This window comes from Athene noctua, chromosome 1 (genome assembly GCF_965140245.1).
Source record: "Athene noctua chromosome 1, bAthNoc1.hap1.1, whole genome shotgun sequence".
NCBI classification, from domain to species: Eukaryota; Metazoa; Chordata; class Aves; order Strigiformes; family Strigidae; genus Athene; species Athene noctua.
The window spans coordinates 1,091,005-1,111,148 of record NC_134037.1 but is presented as its reverse complement, the minus strand read 5'-3'; the positions used below and the strand labels follow the sequence as shown (position 1 = coordinate 1,111,148).

General features: G+C 57.5%; 1 protein-coding gene across 2 annotated transcripts in view; it reads right to left on the bottom strand.

The window, feature by feature from the left end:
- The window catches only part of SELENOI (selenoprotein I), a 35,537-nt gene extending 19,172 nt beyond the window's left edge, over positions 1-16,365 (bottom strand). For both annotated transcript variants that reach the window (XM_074895317.1, XM_074895320.1), the window contains exon 1: positions 16,243-16,365. In XM_074895317.1, coding sequence (XP_074751418.1) covers positions 16,243-16,290 — 48 coding nt within the window. In that variant the 5' untranslated portion in view covers positions 16,291-16,365. The remainder of the gene's footprint in view (positions 1-16,242) is intronic.
- Positions 16,366-20,144: the final 3,779 nt, after the last annotated feature.

The window sequence follows — 20,144 nt, the reverse complement described above, 5'->3', positions numbered from 1 at the left end:
CCTCCCTCTGCACTTCTCTCCTCGCCTGGAAACCCCATTTCCCCTGAAAGCAGCCTGTCCATTTGAAAAGCTGGGGGGGAAAAAAAAAAAAAAAAAAAAAAAAAAGCGGTGGGAAAGGGCAAAGACACACAAGCCAGATGCCCACACAAAGAAGGGGCACCAGGTCTCGCCCAGCTCTGAGCACACAGGCTGAGAGCTGCCAGCATTTGCTCCGCCCGGGATGAATCCCACCCTTGGGAAAGCGTTTCTGTGCTCTTCCCTGCCCTCCCCGTCACGGATGGGTCCATCTTGCTGGGAGTGTGCCGCAGCACTTACGTCCCCACACCAGTAAAACCCGTAGGAGCTGCAGAACAAGCAGCAACAAAACCCCAAACTCGACGCCATCCAGGGGCGAGGTTTAAGCCGCGAGGAATTTCCATCCCAGCTTAACGCAATTTCAGAGGACAGAATTCCAAACACTTTACAAGCTAATAGGATTTGAACCACTCGTTAGAGGAGGAGGAGAGAGCTGGAGATTGATTAAATCTCATTATCCCCAAAACAGCCTGGAACAAGAAAACAGACTGAACGTTTGGAGCAAGGCAGGGGAAGCGCTCTGGAGTTTCTGTGCCCGTGTTTGTAAGGTACCTGGGGGAAGTTTCCCCAAGCTCATGTCCTGGGAAATTTCCCCCTCTCCCCCAAAAGCCTGGGGATAATTATCAATCAGCAGCTTTGCCCTGCAGTCACACACATTCCCACCTTGCTTGTGGAACTCAGACCCCTCAAACGACAGGTTTCCTGGGGGAGAGGGCAGCTGGTTTACAGAGGTTTGCTGATACAACCACCCCAGCTTCAACCCGTCTGCTGGAGGGACATTTATTTGCCTGGAAGTGTCAGAAGAGCTCCAAGGACACCAACAGAGCAAAGGGACTGAGCTGGGGCTGGCTCTGGCACCACAGGACAAGGTGCCTGCCCAGGAGAGCCGCCTGCCAGAACACCACTGACCTGCCTCGACTCAAAACCATCCGCTGTACCCAGCCCCCCTGCAACTGCTTTTCCTCATCTGGTTTCTCTCCTTCAGACTAAAATTGCCACTTCGACTTCTTTAGCTTCAGGGCCAATTTTCTGTAGACTGACATACCCAGAGAGGGAGTCAGAGAGGAGACTTGGGGGTGTTGATTGCCAGCTGGCTGAACAGGAGCCAGCAGTGTGCCCAAGGAGGCCAACGGCATCCTGGCTTGTGTCAGCCCTGGCGTGGCCAGCAGGGCCAGGGAAGGGATCTGAGCCCTGGGCTCGGCACTGGGGAGGCCGCCCCTCGATTCCTGGGTTCAGTTCTGGGCCCCTCACCCCAAAAAGGCCATTGAATGACTCGAGCGTGGCCAGAGAAGGGCAACGGAGCTGGGGCAGGGTCTGGAGCACAGGTCTGCTGGGGAGCGGCTGGGGGAACTGGGGGGGTTCAGTCTGGAGCAGAGGAGGCTGAGGGGAGACCTCCTGGCCCTCTGCAACTCCCTGCCAGGAGGGGGCAGAGAGGGGGGATGAGTCTCTGGAGCCAAGGCCCCAGCGCCAGGCCCCGAGGGAATGGCCTCAAGCTGCCCAGGGCAGGGTCAGGCTGGCTCTGAGGAAGGATTTCTGTGCAGAAGGGGCTGTTGGGCGTTGGAATGGGCTGCCCAGGGCAGGGGGGGAGTCCCCGGGATCCCTGGAGGGGTTGAAGAGTCGGGCTGAGCCAGCGCTGAGGGATCTGGGGGAGTTGGGAACGGTCAGGGGGAGGCTCATGGTTGGGCTGGGGGAGCTGCAAGGGCTTTTCCAACCCAGATAATTCTGTGATATGTCTGGATCTGTGTGTTCACACATTTGAAGCAAAGCTGAAGGGGCCCCAGCAGCCCCCCAGAGCACCAGGCTGAGCCATGGAGCTTGTCCACACCCAGAGCTTGTCTCGCACTCAGCTGCTGCGATGAAACACTCCCAAGGCTACACACACAGAGGTGTTTTAGCTCTCCATGCACAGCACCAGCTCTGTCATTCACCCCCCTCATTCTCGCTGCAAACTGGCATCACTCTTTCCATTTTCAGTCTGTACACATCGGTCTAGTGACTCACACGTGTGACTTATCTTCCAAGTCATTTTTCTGCCACCAGTTAGGTCTCTGCCACCAGCGAGGACTCTGATTTCTCCTTCATTTTCAGGGTGAGAAGGTCAAAGGAAAAGCATGAGTGCACAGAAGGAATTTTGGATGCCCCGGAGCCTCATTCTCAAAGCAGACAGACATTTGTAAAAGGCCCTGCTCTAAAATAGCACTGTGTATGCAGATGCTGCTTCTCCAGCTGCAGGAAGGAGCCCACCCAGCGCAGCCAACCCCCCTCGGGATTTGGGGTTAAACTCCTTCTGAAAAGAGCAAAACCAACTCTGCAGCAACAATCTCCTCACTTGCAGCATGCAGCAGCAGCTTCTCCCACGCTCCGTCTGTGCCAGGATGGCCACAGGATCACTCAGCCCCCCACTGCCTTCATCCAGTCACCCCAAAGGGAGCCACAGGCACCCCAACAGCCAGCCCCGGTGCTGTTGAGGGTGCAGCAGCGAGCTGACTGGCATCGTTATGGGATTTAGACACAAATGGCTCATATAGCCTAAAAACAATATTAATCACACAATCAGGATGTTTCTGGAAGAGAAGGAGGGAAAAAAAAAAAAACAGATTTATAGCCCAGATACTACTAATAGCCTTCCTGACCAGAAAAACAACTCCACTTTTAAGTAATGTGATTACCCGGAGCCAGCAGCTGCCCGAACGCCGTCGCACGGGTGCCCTGGGTCCTGAACAGAGCTGGGGTGGGCTGGGGAAGGACAGCACTGGTGGCACAGGCGCCCGCGCTGGGGACAGCAAGCCAAGATGGATTTGTACACCCCATTTTGCTCGTGGGTGCTCTGGCGAGGTCCAGGGCAGCCGGTGCTGCTGGCCACAAGCCCACGTTTCACCACTCACGCCAGCAGCAGGAGCAGGGCAGAAGGAGCCTCAGCAGAGCAGCTCCAGGAAGCCCGTAAGGCTGTTTCCTATAAATCTCCTTAAATACAAAGAGGGTGCAAGGCTAAGAGCCTTCTCCCATCAGGCTCGAGATAAGCCAAGAGGCAGCGACCTCGACAAACCCAGCTGAGTAGAGCCATGCCAACGCAAACAAACCACACTTGCACTATGCCCACACACTGCTGACCCCTGAGAAGTCACATCGTGCTTTAACGGTACTTATTAACTTCAGTCCTGTTTATCTTTTCTAAGGTAATTTCTTTACTGGCAGCAGTAAACCCACAACCACCACGCCAGCCAAAGGGTTTGGCTTCCACCACGAGCAGCTCAGCAGGCACAAACCAGCGTGAGGGGTGTCCTGTCAGCCTGCCCGAGCAGCCGGCAGCGCGAGCTCCAATCACAGAGTGCCCGCTTGGGAGGGAGCTCAAGGATCAGCTGGTCCAACCTTTCTTGGCTAAAGCAGGGTCTAGACAAGATGGGCCAGGCCCCTGTGCAGCCGAATCTTAAAAATGTTCAAGGCTGGGGAAGCGTTCAGTAACAGCATCGCTTCCCTCCTCCTGCCTGCTTTTCACCAGGCAGGTGTTAGACATCAGAGGAATTAAAGCATGGAGCAGAGGGACTGCGGAGGGATAAAACAAGCATATGGGGATGTAAAGCATCAGCAAGTGGCCCGAGCAGAGCTGACAGACCCAGTCTAACACAGAGCTGGCCCCGCCATGGGCCAGACTATAGTGCTTGGGCCTGGATAACAGGCCCTGAAACCAAGCTGACCTCTAGATGAACCTCACAACTAAACGTTATCCATTACTAGTATCTGCTAAGTAGTAAAATCTGTATTACCATTAGCGTTAATTATTAGTACCTGATCACTGAGGAAATACGTATGCTCACTGGTGAAAGATGCAGCCCGGACCAAACCTAACCAGCACTGAGGATGAGATGCTGAGAGGATGTACCCAGCTGCCCTCGCCCAGCCTCGTCCAAGGCTGGAACCCAAGTGTTCGGCCGTGTCAGAAACTCCCCTGGTTCTCCCCCCGAGCCCCGGCCGGGCTTTGGGTGGAATCCACCGGGAGGATGAAACCAGCTGTCTCCGCTCAGAACAAGGGTGCCAGGGGTCCTGCCTTGCTGAGGGTTGGCCCGGCAGGCCGGACCCGCTCGCTCCGGCTTTGGGTGCCTCGGCTCCGGGCGGAGGCGTCGCCTGGGACTTCCCCCTGCAGGGAGAGGGACTCCAGATCCTCGCTGCACCCGGGGCTGCCGGCGCCTGCGGGGCTGGAGACGTGAGGGATCTTCCTTAATCACTGTCCTCCCCGGCGCGGAGGGACCGTTAGGGGTATTGCCTCGCTTGTTCTTCTGTAATTAACTGTATGCAGTCAGAATTAAGTGCTCTAGTCTGTATTTTTCTTATTGCTAATTTTCTGTGTTACTTGGTTATATCCTTTCGCTATTAACAGTAAAATCAGCCTGCTCTTTTCACTCTGGTGTCTGAGTTTAACTGGTGCCCTCGATCAGCTGAACACAGACTCACCCTCAGCACAGCAGCTCACGATGGGACCCGCCCGTGGTCACCCCAGGAGCTCACTCACAAAAACCCACCTGATGGGGAGCCCACACCCAAGCCAATCTTTGGGGAGCCTACACTTGAGCCAATCCTTGGCTACCTGAGCTCCAGGCAGCTCTCCCAGAGCTGCAGGTCTGTGCTGGCACCAGGATGGAGCAGGCAGCCAGACTGCCCCCCCCTACTGCTGAGTCCCAACCTCATCCATCACCGTGTCAGGGGGGGAAATCATTCCCCTGCAGATACGCAACATGGAGCAACACTTGCTGTTGATGGCAGGCTTCAGCAAACAGCCTGCCAACTCCCTCTGCAACCAGGAGCTCGCTCTCTGTTTGGGAGCATTAAATATCCATGAATATGGGTCACCGCTGCTTCCGCTACAGCTCGAGGTATCAGCTGCACAAGGGACACACAGATGGCGAGCACAGGAGCGGGGAGGATGAACCCTCAAGGGCCTGAGGCAGGGATGCAGTTAGAGGAGGATCAGCCTCTGGAGGGGGAATGGAGGGATCAGAGCAGGGACTTCAGGGAGGAAAAACAGGGGGAGGACGAAAAGGCAGAACCAAAAATGCACAAACAGAAAAGCTGTTACAATAACACTGCGACAGCCAGAAAGCTTTCCAACCACTGCCAGAGCTGTTTTGGACTTCAAAAAGAGGGTTGAAGTACCTGAGGTACTGAGGGTAAGGATCAGACCCAGCACAGGCAGTTTTGCAAGCCTGTTCTCCGTGCCAAAAGAGAACAGAAGAGACCAGGATGAGTATTGCAGCACAACAGAGGGAGAGGGGCAGGGGAGGAGGCAGCAGTCGCTCGCCATGCCCAGGCACACTCCAACCTCCACCCTGTGCCCTCCCGAGGGCACTCAGACCCCGCAGAGCACCCCAACGCCCACCTCCTGCAGGGTCAGCACTGTGAATCGGCCCTGCCGAGGCCACGAGCCTCCGGGGAGGTGCAGCTGCTCGCGAGATTGCGGCCCCAGTCTCCTCTCCAGAGGACCACGAGGCCACAGCGGGGCTGAGCCCAGGGAAGAGCTGGGTTCGATGCCAACCCACCAACCGGGAGAACACACGAGTCGGTGTAAGAAAAGAGAATGCATTACAATCTCAAAAAAAAGAACTCAAGCTGAACTTTTAACTAGACCTATCAAAGGAAAACACCAGCCCACGCACATCAGGAGATGATTAGAGATGAAGCACTGCAGGGAAGGAGGGGGAAGATACCTTCAAGTTTCAACAGAACCTGTGTGAAAGGCACAAATAAACCATTTTTTTCCCCAAAGCACGTAACCCTCTATAGCCCGCAACACACTTGCCCCTCTCTATCCCTCATCCCGCCTCTCCACAAAGAGGAAATTCACAATTAACAGGAAAAAGCTGTGTTACTTCGCAAGCCCTGACATCCTGCTTTGTGCAAGACTCGAAGCACAGCAAGCCAGGTCAGGCCCTAAGCACGGGGCCATCTTCTGCGCCAGCCACGGGAAGCGATACTTTAATTTCCACAATGCGCTCTGCTTCTCCTCCAAACCGTCCCAACAGCCAAATACTAGCTGCTAATTAATGACTTCTATAATGGAGGGCTTGAAGCCAAGATTCAACACGCACCAGTAAACACTGCTGTAAACTTTCAGTGCAATTAAGGAGCCCCAAGATGGGCTGACAAGCAGCCTACGCTATTTCTAAGTGACTGCAACCCGGCTCTCCTCCACACGCCACCCTCTGCGACAGGGCTAGCGAGGCTCCCCCGGCACGTGGAAAGGGGCCAAACAGCCCCATACACCTGCATGTTTATCAGTGTCACCCACCTTACTTTCCACGTCCCTGTGGGTGTTCGTTTTGGGGCTGGCTCTGTGCTGACTCTGCCAAGGGGGACGGGGGAGCACAGCAGAGCTGGAGCGCTTGGCCAGCTGGAGAGGGTGTGGGAGACACAGACAACCATCACAGCAGAGCCCCAGCAGAAGAGCAAAGGAGAAAGGAGCGTGAAAAGATCTATCAGATTGCAAAAATATAAAGTAATGGATTTTTAAATTTTTTTTTTTCTTTTTTTTAAAGGGAACCCGAAGAGCAAAAGGCTGCTGCGCTCTGCTTCTTACTCCTCCGTCGCACTGAGAGCCATGAGAAAGGCACCTGGTTGTAGCAGATGTCCCCAACCACCAGCTGGGGACATCCATCTTCTGTTTCAGATAGGGCAAAGGATGCAGAGCGATGTGGGCAGAGCAGGAGCTGCATCCTCCACCTGCATAGCGAGGGAAGAGCCGGGAGGGCTCCTGCTGCGGGGCAGGACAAGGACTCCCCTGCGCTCACCCATCTCCCACGTGGGCTGCCCAGCTCACGGCCTCAGGGGTACGGACTGCAGGAGCCCCCCCCCCCCAAGCAGCAGTGTAGAGCCAAAGGCAGCTCCCCTCCCCAGAAGAAGGTGGTTTGCAGCAGCACAAGCATCACCCCGTGAGCATCAACCAAACCACTCGGAGGAGAGCAGCCCTGGTCTGATAGCCCTGCTGATGTAGCAGCCAAGCTGTGCGTCCCCAGGCAAGTCATCTTCTCACATCAAAATCCACAGAGGTTTGAAGTTCTTCCCAGGAAACCTCGCAGGACCCACTGCAGATGGAAGTGGGAGTAGGTCCCTGACCACAAAAGGCTTCATCACTGCCACTGCATGGCTAAAAATGTGGTTCATATCTTTGATACTGAATCCCAGAACCATCTGGGTTGGAAAAACCCTTGCAGCTCCCCCAGCCCAACCATGAGCCTCCCCCTGACCGTTCCCAACTCCCCCAGATCCCTCAGCGCTGGCTCAGCCCGACTCTTCAACCCCTCCAGGGATCCCGGGGACTCCCCCCTGCCCTGGGCAGCCCATTCCAACGCCCAACAGCCCCTTCTGCACAGAAATCCTTCCTCAGAGCCAGCCTGACCCTGCCCTGGGCAGCTTGAGGCCATTCCCTCGGGGCCTGGCGCTGGGGCCTTGGCTCCAGAGACTCATCCCCCCTCTCTGCCCCCTCCTGGCAGGGAGTTGCAGAGGGCCAGGAGGTCTCCCCTCAGCCTCCTCTGCAGAGCAAAGGCTCCCGCTCAGAAACCAGACCCGCAGCAGCAGCAAATCTCCCGCCGAGCTGCCAGCAGCGATCTCAGGATTGTTCAAGACGAAGAGATGTCAACACACAGACTAGATCCTGGGAGTGGAACCAGCTCATCACTCATCAAAATTTTACAAGGCACATCAGAAGTGTCTCTAGAAAGCAAGATAAATCCCTTCCCCTCATCACCTTGCTTCGCACGGAGCCAAAGCTCAGCCAAGGCTCGTGAGCCAGGTCATTTCCAGTTAACCTATAAACACTCCTGCTGGCTCCCCCAACCACGGCAGCCGGGCAGGTTTCAGACCACAAGAGCTGCAAGGGACGCACTAAGCCGGGCAGAGGTTCAAAACCCTGAACTGAACTGCAGAACTTTTACAGCCACTCATCTTAGAGGTCATGGAGTCTAGGAAAACTCTGGGGCTTCCTGGCAGCATCCTCCACAGCACAGCGGAGTGGCACCTTGGGAAGCTGCCAGCTGCTTAAAGGCAGGCAGACACACACACAAACACACTACACAGTCTCAGAGCAATTAAAAGAGCCCTGGGGGAAGGAGTTAAGCGATTCAGGAACAGGGCTGGAAGCCTTCCCCTCCTTCACACCTCCCTGTGAAGGACCCTGCAGGACGAGGCAAGCGGTTCGTCTGGGGGTGAGGAAGACTGGCCTTTTAATTAATCCCCACGGCCTCCAGCCTCAAATCCAGATCTTTAGCATCAAAAAGCTTTCCTTTCTGCTGCTCTCGCTACCATTTTTGTTGTCGTTCCACTGGTCTGAACTGCCACTGGCATACGCTGGTGTGTCTGCTCGGCAGAGCAAACCCTGCGGAGGTCTCTTCAGGGCTCGGATTTCCAGAGCAGCCTCTAAAAGCCCAGGGGGAGCTTCCAGCCATCTGCTTCCTGCAGCCCAGCATCTGTAGCCCTGCAATCCTCTGAAGTGGGAAGGCAGGAGGATTTCTTGAGACTGGATGAGGGGAAGAGCACCCTGTTCTTCAGGGCAGAGAGGACCACGTGGGACCAGCTTATGTGCCCTACAGAAACCGTTCAATCCACAGCCAGAGCGCGACACACGCACGGCTCGTGGATCTGCCACGCCTGGCAGGTCAACTGATGATGCTAGCTCAGGTTTGGGACAGATCAGGGAATTCCCACTGGGAAGAAGGATGTAGAAAAGGGAGAAGAGCACCTATAGTTTCCAGAATAAAAAGAAATCCTTTACGCTAGATGCCTGGCCCCTTGGTGCATTCAGCACACTAGGTCTGACCTGACACTGCGGGACAACTGCCCTCCATACGCTGCTGCAAACCCTGCAGGGAGCCTGCCCAGGAGATCCTGGCACACGAAGAAGCCCTGGACCCCCACGGCAGAGCATGCCCAGGCCCCTGCTATGCTCCACGGATCCCTCAGTCACAGGGTAAACTCAGCCCACCTCATTGTCCCACTCAGTGACAGGGTCACCTGCCTGTCCTTGCCTTTATCTAGGAGCACAGCAAGAAGCTCTTGTGAACATCCTTTCCATCTGACACTGGAAATGAGGAATAGAGTTGTTTTCCTCTAAAAAAATCCTGTAATAGTTTGAGTGATTGAAACGTGGGAAATATCTTCTATGGACAGGGTCTGCTGCATGTGGATCAGAGGCCCATTTGATGCTACATCACCCCAGGTTCCCACCACCTAAAAGGGATTTAAGGTTATCTGTACTATTCTCTCCTCCTAGCCTTAGCTTTAATAAACAGCACCTTACAGATCCTAAGTGCCTTTCTTATTACGACAACAGACCAGCACCTCCTGGTGCAAAATCCAGGCTGACCCAGCGCTGAGGGATCTAGTGGAGTTGGGAACAGTCAGTGTGAGGTTCATGGTTGGACTGGAGGATCTCCAAGGTCTTTTTCCAACCAAGATGATTCTGTGAATCTGCTATGTATGAACCCACCACGGGGCTTGCCCACCCCCAAACCACACAGCTCTTCACAGCACAAGATGCCTTCCCCACCCTCAGGAACAAGCAGTGTTCCTGGCCAGACCCACGGCAAAGCGCGGGTGGCTGCCGAGAGAAGCTGGGATGAGCAGCGAGGCGGGATGGTTTTTCTAGTGCTTGAGCATTCCTGGCTGCTGCCAAGCCTCAGCCCAGCAGGCATGAGGCAAAAGGACTTCATTTTACTGCCCACGCTGGCAAGGAGACAAAGACCCTCTTCACAAGAGCCCCTGGCGAGCGCGCTGCTGCTGGGGGTGTGTTACCCCAGGCTGCCATCACCACCTCCTGCTCAGAAGTGAGGACACAAAACCAGAAGGATTTTAGGGTGCAGTAGTTTTGCTCTAAAAGGCACTTCCCAAGCCCCAATTCACCTTCCTCTTACTGAACTCACAGCTGCTCCCAAAGCTTCTGGGGCGAGACACCAGCCTGTCCCACCTTTGGACCCAACCACGCCACGTGGCAGCACCTTCCCTCTCGCGTCCCTCCCACACCACACGCGAGGAGAGGCACTTCCCACGTCCTCCTTCGCTGGCATCTCCAGCAAACCATTACTCCTGAGGGCAAGAGGCACCACTAAGGAGAGCCCAAGGTCCAGAGGGCATCACGACAGAGGCTCATACCTGCACTTCCACCCAGCTCACAGGGTGAGGACTAAGCACACAAGCAGCGACCACTCGCATGCGTGGCCGGAGCCTCATACACAGCACCCAACACTCGAGAACTCTCCCTGCTCCTACGTGAGCTGGATGAAAGAGCCACAGAGCGACCACACCGCTGGCTCTAAGACGTGCCCCAGGAAGGGCCATCAGCGACTCTGTCTCACCAGAAGACCCCAGCACAGCGCAGGACTCCACAGGGTAGAGCTGAACAAAGCAGAATCACGAGCAGCTCAGAGAGCACCGGGCAAGGAAAGGCTACAGGAAACGCAGGGCACGTGACTGGAATAGAAGACAGTGACAAAGCACGGAGGCTGTCTGTAGCTAACAGGACATGTGAAGTTGTAGCGCTCTGCCCTCACCTGCAGCCAGTCTCACTTTCCACAGCTGCTTTTGGCACCGTGGCAGCCACGAGCGTAGCCCCCCCCCGACCCACTGAAGCGAGCCACAAGAGTCACAATGTGAGGCGCAGCTCATCGAGAGGCACGAGCAGAAGCAACACGAGTGCTGTATGCAAGGCACGAAGCCATCCTTCCCCTCCGCGCTGCGCTGGCGAGGCTCCAGCTCGCACGTCGCATCCAGCTCTCGGCACCACGCTCGGGAAAGGCAGAGACAACTCACACAAGGGAGAGTTGTTTGGGTTGCTCTGTGAAAACACGAGTCGAAGCAGTCTGGAGCGAAGAGAGGGGTAGGTCTTTCTCCTCGAGAAAGCAAAGTAGGAGCAGACACCTCTGCGAATGTTCCAGACAGTCCCATTTTTTCCTCCTTCCCTGTAAATTTAGAGAAGGAGGTTGCCCTGCAGCCTGCCAGAAAGAGATTTGCAGGCAGGTTTTTAAGCAGATCATGACCTCTGGCATCCAACTGCAAGGTTTACACTCCAAAACAAAAGTGCCTGGCTGCATCTTTCTTGACAGAAGACATTCACGACTTCACAGTAACAGCACAGTGGCTTTGGCAGAGGACATTCAATACCTGACGACAGCAGAGCGTCTGGTTTGCTTTTTCTTCGGAAGGTCGACACGCGCATCCTGCTCTCCACAGCCTCAAAACAGAAGCTTTATTTTTGATATCGTGACCTCCACCCTGCCAGAAGCATCAATCATCTACACTAGGCTGGAGGAAGAGCTGGAGCAGACACACCAAGGATTTATCCAGCTCTCCAACCGCCGCACACTGCAGCTCCTCGGGGGAAGCCTCGGCACGCCGCCGCCGGGCAGGGCTGGAATACAGCAGCTACAAAGGATGTATTTGCTCCAGCAGAGAAACCCTGCCTGCCTGTTTTAGGTCAGCTTGACTTACATGGTCTCCACAGGCACATACACTGCACCCAAATGACACAGTCTCCTACTGGAGGAGCGTTAGAGGTACCATTAAAAACTCTCCGCTAACGCTGCACGGCTTCCTCCGGCCGAGGAGCTCTTCGGTGTCCCTCCAAGAGCAGCTAAAGGACGGTTCCCTCCACACCCCGACCACCCGCGGGGCCGTGCCAGCCTGAGACAGAAGGAGCATACACCTCCCTCTTCCCCAGCCAGGAGAAGTGTGCACGCCACAGAGCAAAATCCATCTGGCCTCTCGACTCGCCGCTTCCCATATGTGCTCCTGGCAGCAGCGGGAGGAGTAAAGCAGCCAGGGCTGGAGAAAGCTGTGGATCATCTTGCACGAAGCTCTTCTGCTCCTGCTCTATCAGCTCCAGGGACACGAGCTGCTCTCTGAGGACACGTTGCTTCCCTCGGACACATGTTGCCTCCTCCATATCCCCCCCCGGATCGGCTCGCTCCTGTCCAAGTCTAGCACGTGCGGGCTGGAGAGCTTCTGCCAGGCCCAGCTTAGCGGCTGAGGCAGAGCCAAAGGCTGCAGAGCCGCTTGCAGCAGGAACCGGAGAGTCGCGGGTTCTGACCATGCTTTTTTTGGCTGGTCCCACCGACAAATGACCACTAATCCCAGCTGCCTTCCAGCTGCGCCGGCTTCAGGTACATACTCAAGTGATGCAATGTGAACCACCTTCTCAGGTGACCCTCTGTGCTGCCGCCACACACCGACCTCTTACACTGCAGTTAAAAACAGAGGCCTGCTTCGGGGATAAAGCAGAGGAAGCAGTTTGGCAGCACCTAATTTACATGGAGCGGCTGAGGGAACTGGGGGGGCTCAGTCTGGAGCAGAGGAGGCTGAGGGGAGACCTCCTGGCCCTCTGCAACTCCCTGCCAGGAGGGGGCAGAGAGGGGGGATGAGTCTCTGGAGCCAAGGCCCCAGCGCCAGGCCCCGAGGGAATGGCCTCAAGCTGCCCAGGGCAGGGTCAGGCTGGCTCTGAGGAAGGATTTCTGTGCAGAAGGGGCTGTTGGGCGTTGGAATGGGCTGCCCAGGGCAGGGGGGAGTCCCCGGGATCCCTGGAGGGGTTGAAGAGTCGGGCTGAGCCAGCGCTGAGGGGTCTGGGGGAGTTGGGAACGGTCAGGGGGAGGGTCATGCTTGGGCTGAGGGAACTGCAAGGGCTTTTCCAACCCAGATGGTTCTGGGATTTACTCTCCTGTTATTTCATGTTGCCATCCATACACATCCCACACTGTTCCTTCCTTGCTCCGTCTGTTTCAGGTGAGTTTACACCACTGCAGAAGTTTTCTGGGCAAGAAGAGTTAGCTGTACCCAGACCAACCAGCTTTTCATCAATGGAGCAATGACGGATCTAGAGTCATACCTTCCAGGCAAGGAAAGGGCAGAGTAGGACAAGCCTCAATGCCTAAAGCAAGGCTGGAATACGTGACCCAGTATCTGGGATTTGTGCCTGATCAGCCACTTTCTCAAGGCTAAAATAGAAAAAAAAAAAAGCTCCCCAAACAAACAAGACCCATAGGAAGGGAGCACTGCAGAGACTGACCGGGGCTTTGCTCCCCGCTGCAGCAGCCCGGGGTGTCAGCAGGGATTCCTCTCCTACATACAGTTTATTTTGATCTCCAGCAAAGCGCTGCTACCCGCAGGTACCAGCGCTGCCGAGCACGTGAAGATGAGGCACCAGTGCAGGGCAGAAACGATGTGCTTCGAGAGCTGAGCGTGAACCCACCCGCTCTTATCAAAGTTCCTGTTGACTCAGTAAAACCACAATCTTACCAGCAAAGCTACTTCTGCCCAGTAAGACCAAACTCCTGCCCGCAGGGTGTACACAGCTTTATTGGCCTCTGCCTGCTGGTGCAGCTGTGCCAGGCGGGGAGTGATTCCTCCAACGGAGACCTGCTTGCACATTTCAGCCCCGTGCCACCCAAACCAAGGCCAGTAAACACAACACCAGTGCGGAACTGGTGCCGAGAAGCGGCCGATGCTGCCCAGGCTGTGCTTTATATGCTAGATCATAGAACAATCAGGTCACAGACTGGTTTGGCTGGGAAGGGACCATAAAGTCCATTCAGTCCCATTCCCCTGCCACAGGCAGGGCCACCTTCCACCAGCCCAGGTTGCCCAAAGCCCCGTCCAACCTGGCCTTGAGCCCTTCCAGGGAGGGGGCAGCCACAGCTTCTCTGGGCAGCCTGTGCCAGGGCCGCACCCCCCTCACAGGGAACAATTTCTGCCTCAGATCTAAACTGAATCTCCCCTCTGTCAGTTTAAAACCATTCTCCCTCGTCCTATCCCTACACCCCTGATGACGAGTCCCCCCCCTTTCCTGCAGCCCCTTCCAGCCCTGGGGGGCCGCTCTAAGGTCTCCCCGGAGCCTTCTCTCCTCCAGCTGAACCCCCCAACTCTCCCAGCCTGTCCTCACAGGGGGGGCTCCAGCCCCCCGAGCACCTTTGTGCCCTCCTCTGGCCCTGCTCGAGCAGGTCCATGTCTCTCTTACACTGGGGGTCCCAGATTAGATTTTCCTCCTCACCCTGGTCTGCATTTAGGATCCTGTTCATAGATTTAACTGCAACAGCGTTTCCATCAGAGACGTCTCCAGAAAGACCATCACCTGGGAGCAGGTCTTTGCTGCCTGCTACCTGCTACATAAACGAGGTCGCTGCAGTTGCCTGGACCCTCCCAAGTTCAGCTGCCAGCACCGTCTGTAGAGGGTGGAAGCCCCCTTCTCACCACACAGCTCCTGAGAGGGAAGGCGGCAGCACCACAAATCCCTTCTGGAAACAGGCTGAACACACGACAGTGTCCCTCTTTAAGCAAAAGCACTGTCTTCACAGAGGCAAAACTAGTCACTCTATGAGGCCTGGCTCAAAGCTGAGTGCATTTTGCTTACCTTTCCCCAGCACCCACACAAAACCACTATCTTACACTGCCTTTCTAAACACAAAGTTTACTGACGAATCCTCATACAATCCGTCTTCCACAGGAAGCCTCACGCTATCTATCACGTTGGTCAAACTCGCTCTACCGAGTCTATTTATCTCCACCCCATCAGCTCTGAGTGTGCTGAAGTAAAGTGTGAGCAAGCCCTGACCACCCTATCCCCCCCAGACTGCTCCAGGAGGAGACCAGCCCCACGCCGAGAGGCTCACCCAGCTGCGCAGGACAGCACGTCACCTGCTTCGCTCCCCGAGTGCCTCACACTTGTCCTAAGTGTCCTGCAAGCTTAAATGATACCCCACAAAGCACCCCAGAAGGACAGCTGCAGCGTGGCCCAAAGTGATGGATCCTGGAACAAGAGCAAAGCAAAGAAGTCGAGGCAAAACCTTTCGGCTTCACTGCTGGTGTGGGAGAAGAAAAAATATGGCGAACACCCTCCCCTGCACACAAACACACAACCCAGTGTTCCCCTGCGTTAAGGATGCCGCATATTTTGGCCCAAAATCAGCCCCTAAGGGATTTCAACTGCCACGGCAAAGCCCGTCAGCGCTTACAGCAGCTTCCTTCAAAGGGCTCCAGTGCTTTCCACGAGACGCAGACCACCACGGGGATGCTGCCTGGCATGTTTCTGTGGGTCTGACGGTGCGGGGAGCAGCCCCAGGGCAGGAGCCCCGCGGTCCTGAGCTGAACCAGCCACCTCTCGGCCAGCCAGAAAGAGGTTTGGGGTGGGGGGCACGCAGGCAAGCTGCCACAGCGCCGCTCCCAATCACACCTACACGGTGCCCCCCACTCCTAGGGCCAGACTGGGGCAGGGGGGGGACACGCACACCTCCAGCGTGATCACAGTAACGTTGTAGGCCGTGAAGGTGTGTCCCCACAACCGGCACACGATCACGCTGCCACCACCCCATGCTCTGCCGTCCCCCACTGCAGCCTGTCCTTCCTCCCCGGGGGGGCGGGAAACAGCCTGGGGGTGCTGGACGTTGGACCCCACACGGCATCCTTGTCCCTGCTGGGAAACAGGCTGGGGGGGGGGCAGTTTGCATGCAGATACCCCTTGACTCGCTGCGGGGCACACAATGGTCCCCCTGTGCCCTCCCGCAAGGAGGGGTTCCCACGTCCACACTGCACCCAGCACCCCCCCGTGAAACAGCTCGGGAGGAGCGGGGAAAAGCATTTTATGACACCGCACTGCACTGGCCCCACAGCACTGCCCCCCCGGGGAGCTGTGCGGGGGGCGGAGGCGGGGGGGGGCCTGCACGGAGCCGAGCACCCACCGCACTGCCCCGGACCTCGCCGCACCCGTGGGGGGGTGAGGTGGGGGGGATACACACACTTCATACAACCACCCCCACTGCCCGGCGCTAACCCCCCAGCACCGGGCCCACTGCGGCTGCCCCCCCCCGGCACCGGGCCCCACGGCTCCCCCTGCACGGGTCCAGGGCCTCTCTCCCTCCGCGGGGGCAGAATCTCCAGCAGCCCCCGCGCCCCCCCCCCCGCCGCCAGGGCACGGGGCTCCCCTGCAGCTCCCCCCCCAAACCCGGGGTCCCACAGCACCTCCCGCCCGCCGCGGCACCGGGTCCGGCGCCACCCCTCCCCACAGCACCTCGCCCCCCCAGGCCGCAGCCCCCCCGCACGCATCTCCCTTCCCATGCCGCCCCCGGTGTCCCCCCCTCACGGGGCCAGGCCCCGAGGCGCCCCCCGCAGCCCCACGGCCCGCCCGCCCCGTCCCCTCGGTACCTTGTACTTGCCGAAGCCGGCCAGCTGCTCGGCGGTCACGTACTCCATGGCGGCCGCACGCCCGGTGCCGGTTACCGTCCCGGTGCCGGTCCCGCCGCGCCCGCCCAGGCCCCCGCCGGCCGCCGGAACCCGCCTCTCGCCGCCCGCATCGGCCCACCCGGCGTGGCCGTGACGTCACCGATGGCGTCACCGCGGCGCCCCGCCCACCCGCCGGCCCGCCGCGAGACTGCCGGGAGGGCGCCGCCTGGCGGGCGGGAGGGCGCCGGGTCCGGTGGGGAGCGCCCGGCCCGTGCTGGGGCTCCGGGAACGGGGATTGACTCGGCTTGCAGATGAAAACCTGGGGAGGTGCCCTGGGGTAGAGCCCGCCGCGAGCGCAGAGCAGGGCGAGGCAGGCCTGCCCTGGGCGCCTCTCCGATGAGAAGGCAGAACCCCAGGATCATCCGGGCTGGAAAATCCCTTGCAGCTCCCCCAGCCCGACCATGAGCCTCCCCCTGACCGTTCCCAACTCCCCCAGATCCCTCAGCGCTGGCTCAGCCCGACTCTTCAACCCCTCCAGGGATCCCGGGGACTCCCCCCTGCCCTGGGCAGCCCATTCCAACGCCCAACAGCCCCTTCTGCACAGAAATCCTTCCTCAGAGCCAGCCTGACCCTGCCCTGGGCAGCTTGAGGCCATTCCCTCGGGGCCTGGCGCTGGGGCCTTGGCTCCAGAGACTCATCCCCCCTCTCTGCCCCCTCCTGGCAGGGAGTTGCAGAGGGCCAGGAGGTCTCCCCTCAGCCTCCTCTGCTCCAGACTGAACCCCCCCAGTTCCCCCAGCCGCTCCCCAGCAGACCTGTGCTCCAGACCCTGCCCCAGCTCCGTTGCCCTTCTCTGGCCACGCTCGAGTCATTCAATGGCCTTTTTGGGGTGAGGGGCCCAGAACTGAACCCAGGAATCGAGGGGCGGCCTCCCCAGTGCCGAGCCCAGGGCTCAGATCCCTTCCCTGGCCCTGCTGGCCACGCCAGTGCTGACACAAGCCAGGATGCCGTTGCCCTCCTTGGCCCCCTGGGCACACTCTGGCTCATTCTCACCCCCCCAGTCCCTCTCTGACCGGCAGCTCTCCAGCCACTCCTCCCCAGGCCTGTAGCCCTGCCGGGGGTTGTTGTGGCCCAAGGGCAGCCCCCGGCATTTGCCCTCAGTGAAACTCCCCCAGTGGGGCTCAGCCCCTCGCTCAGCCTGTCCAGGTCTCTCTGCAGAGCCTCCCTACCCTCGAGCAGACCAACACTCCCACCAAACTTGGAGGCGATGGAGGATTGCCTCCCGCTTGGATGAGGCCAGGCTTGCAACCTCCCTGGGGGCTGCTGGCCCCTCTCTCCATGCCTGTGGGGCAGGAGGAGGTCTTGGGTTCAAAAGAAACCTCTTCTCAGGGGAAGAAGGAGCCAGGGCTGCCCTGGGGCTCTGCTGAGGGCATTGGTGGCCTTGGCACCATGAGGTTTAACAGCTGGACTCGATCTTGAAGTTGTCTTTTCCAACCTAAACGATTCTGTGATTCTCTGTATGTTCCCCCATGCACCTCGTCCCCCATCGCTGTTCAGCAGGGAGTTGTGGGATTTCATGACTTTCCTTCAAATGGAAAGGAAAGCATCAACATTTTCAGTTTCCCATCTCATAGGAACATCTGCTCAGTCCCAGCCCTGCTTGTTCCCCTTGTGCGTTTTGCTGCAGTTTTATCACTTTTCTTTTAAAGGAAAAGTGTAAGAGAAAGATGGTCCAAAGGGGTCAGAACAGCGGGAACCTTCCCAATGCAGCTTGGACCGGGAGCATCCCAGGCTCCATGAACACTGAGGCCGGGACTAGCAGGGAAAACCCAGGGGCAGGCAGGGCAGGGCTGGGGTGAGGGGAACCGATGGGCTCCACAGGGAGCCCGTCTGGGTCCCACTGGCTCCAGGGACAGGGACTTATATTTAGGATCCCACAGGATAGGGGGAAATGGAGGGGGGGGACACACACGGGGAGGAGGGATGGGAAGGATAGAGCAAGGAAGGGGAGGGAAGGGAGAAGAAAAAGTGAAAGCAAAGTTGATACACTCAGATGTCCCCATCTCCACTTCCAGCACCGCCCTGGCCTCCTCCCAGGCTGTCACCCCAGCCCCAGCCCTGACACCCGCCTTCTCCAGCCCCTTTCTCTCCCATCACATGCATCAGACAGACGGCCACCAGGCAATTCCTGGTCAGCTTTACATTCACATCCCACCATCATCGGGTCTTTTGCCTTTGCTCGTGACTTCTTTTGAGTGAGTCAGTGTCACTGAGAACCTTAGTTATAAACCTCCCCTGTGAGGACAGGCTGGGAGAGTTGGGGGGTTCAGCTGGAGGAGAGAAGGCTCCGGGGAGACCTTAGAGCGGCCCCCCAGGGCTGAAAGGGGCTGCGGGAAAGGGGAGGGGACTCGTCATCAGGGGGGAGGGATAGGACAAGGGAGAATGGTTTTAAACTGGCAGAGGGGAGATTCAGTTTAGATCTAAGCAGAAATTGTTCCCTGTGAGGGGGTGAGGCCCTGGCACAGGCTGCCCAGAGAAGCTGTGGCTGCCCCCTCCCTGGAAGGGCTCAAGGCCAGGTTGGACGGGGCTTTGGGCAACCTGGGCTGGTGGAAGGTGGCCCTGCCCGGGGCAGGGGGTGGCACTGGAGGGGATTTAAGGTCCCTGCCCACCCAAACCCGTCTGGGATCCAATGATCCTATGAACCGTTGCAGACAGGGAGAGCTACTGCATCTCTTTGTGAGGGCAGGTTTTCATTCCTTCCCACAGCAAATTCTGGAAGGAAGGACAAGCCAGACAATCCCTCTGAGGGAGACACAGTCCGAGGCGGACAGGCAGAGACACCGAAAGGCCTGGGCCCCGCGTAGAGTACTGGCTCCCTGCACTGGAGAAGGAGCTGGGAGTTACTGGCACACAGGCCTTGAGACATCGGAAAGATGAAGATTTGAGACGGGGAGTCTCAAACAGTCCCATACGCCTCCCCTTGTTTTTGCGCAGGCCTTGCACCATCAATTTAAGATTGTTTAGACTCCCCGTCTTATTTTACCTAAAGCTCGCAAGCAGTGCACAGTACACGTGGGAGAAAAAAAGCCCTGGAAGAGTACTTCAGGCACGTGGCAAGGCGAGGGTACCAGCACGGAGCCCCCAGGCCTGCCATCCTACCCGCCAGCTGGTCCAGCTTGGAGTTTGCTGGTGCTCAGCACTTACCCAACTCATTCAAAGCAGTGGCCCCCAGGTTGTTAGTTTTCAGGACACACACCGTCCCAACCCAGCAGCTGTAGGTTAAACCCCACCCCTTGCTCCAGTAGCTGGCTCTGACACTCCCACACTCACTCCCGCAGCAGCACTGGGACCCCACTCACTCCAGCAGCTGCACCGCGGGCCGGAGGCACCTGCACTCCCAGTCTGACTCCAGTAGCTGGCCCCAAATCCACTCACACACCCACAGCTCTCACCAGTACCTGGCACTGAGTCCTTGCAGCACACACTCACACTGGCGAGGTTTGTATCCTGCCATTGTCTCGATGTCTGTTTTGTCAGGTCTGTGTCTTGGTATATTTTGGGTTTGGTTCCCCTTTTTTCTCTTAGTTTCTCACCTGCTCCCTGATCAGAAAACCCAGAGCCAGTGTAGTGCTTGGGCCTGGATAACAGGCCCTGAAACCAAGCTGACCTCTAGATGAACCTCACAACTAAACGTTATCCATTTCTAGTATCTGCTAAGTAGTAAAATCTGTATTACCATTAGCGTTAATTATTAGTACCTGATCACTGAGGAAATACGTATGCTCGCTGGTGAAAGATGCAGCCCGGACCAAACCTAACCAGCACTGAGGATGAGATGCTGAGAGGATGTACCCAGCTGCCCTCGCCCAGCCTCGTCCAAGGCTGGA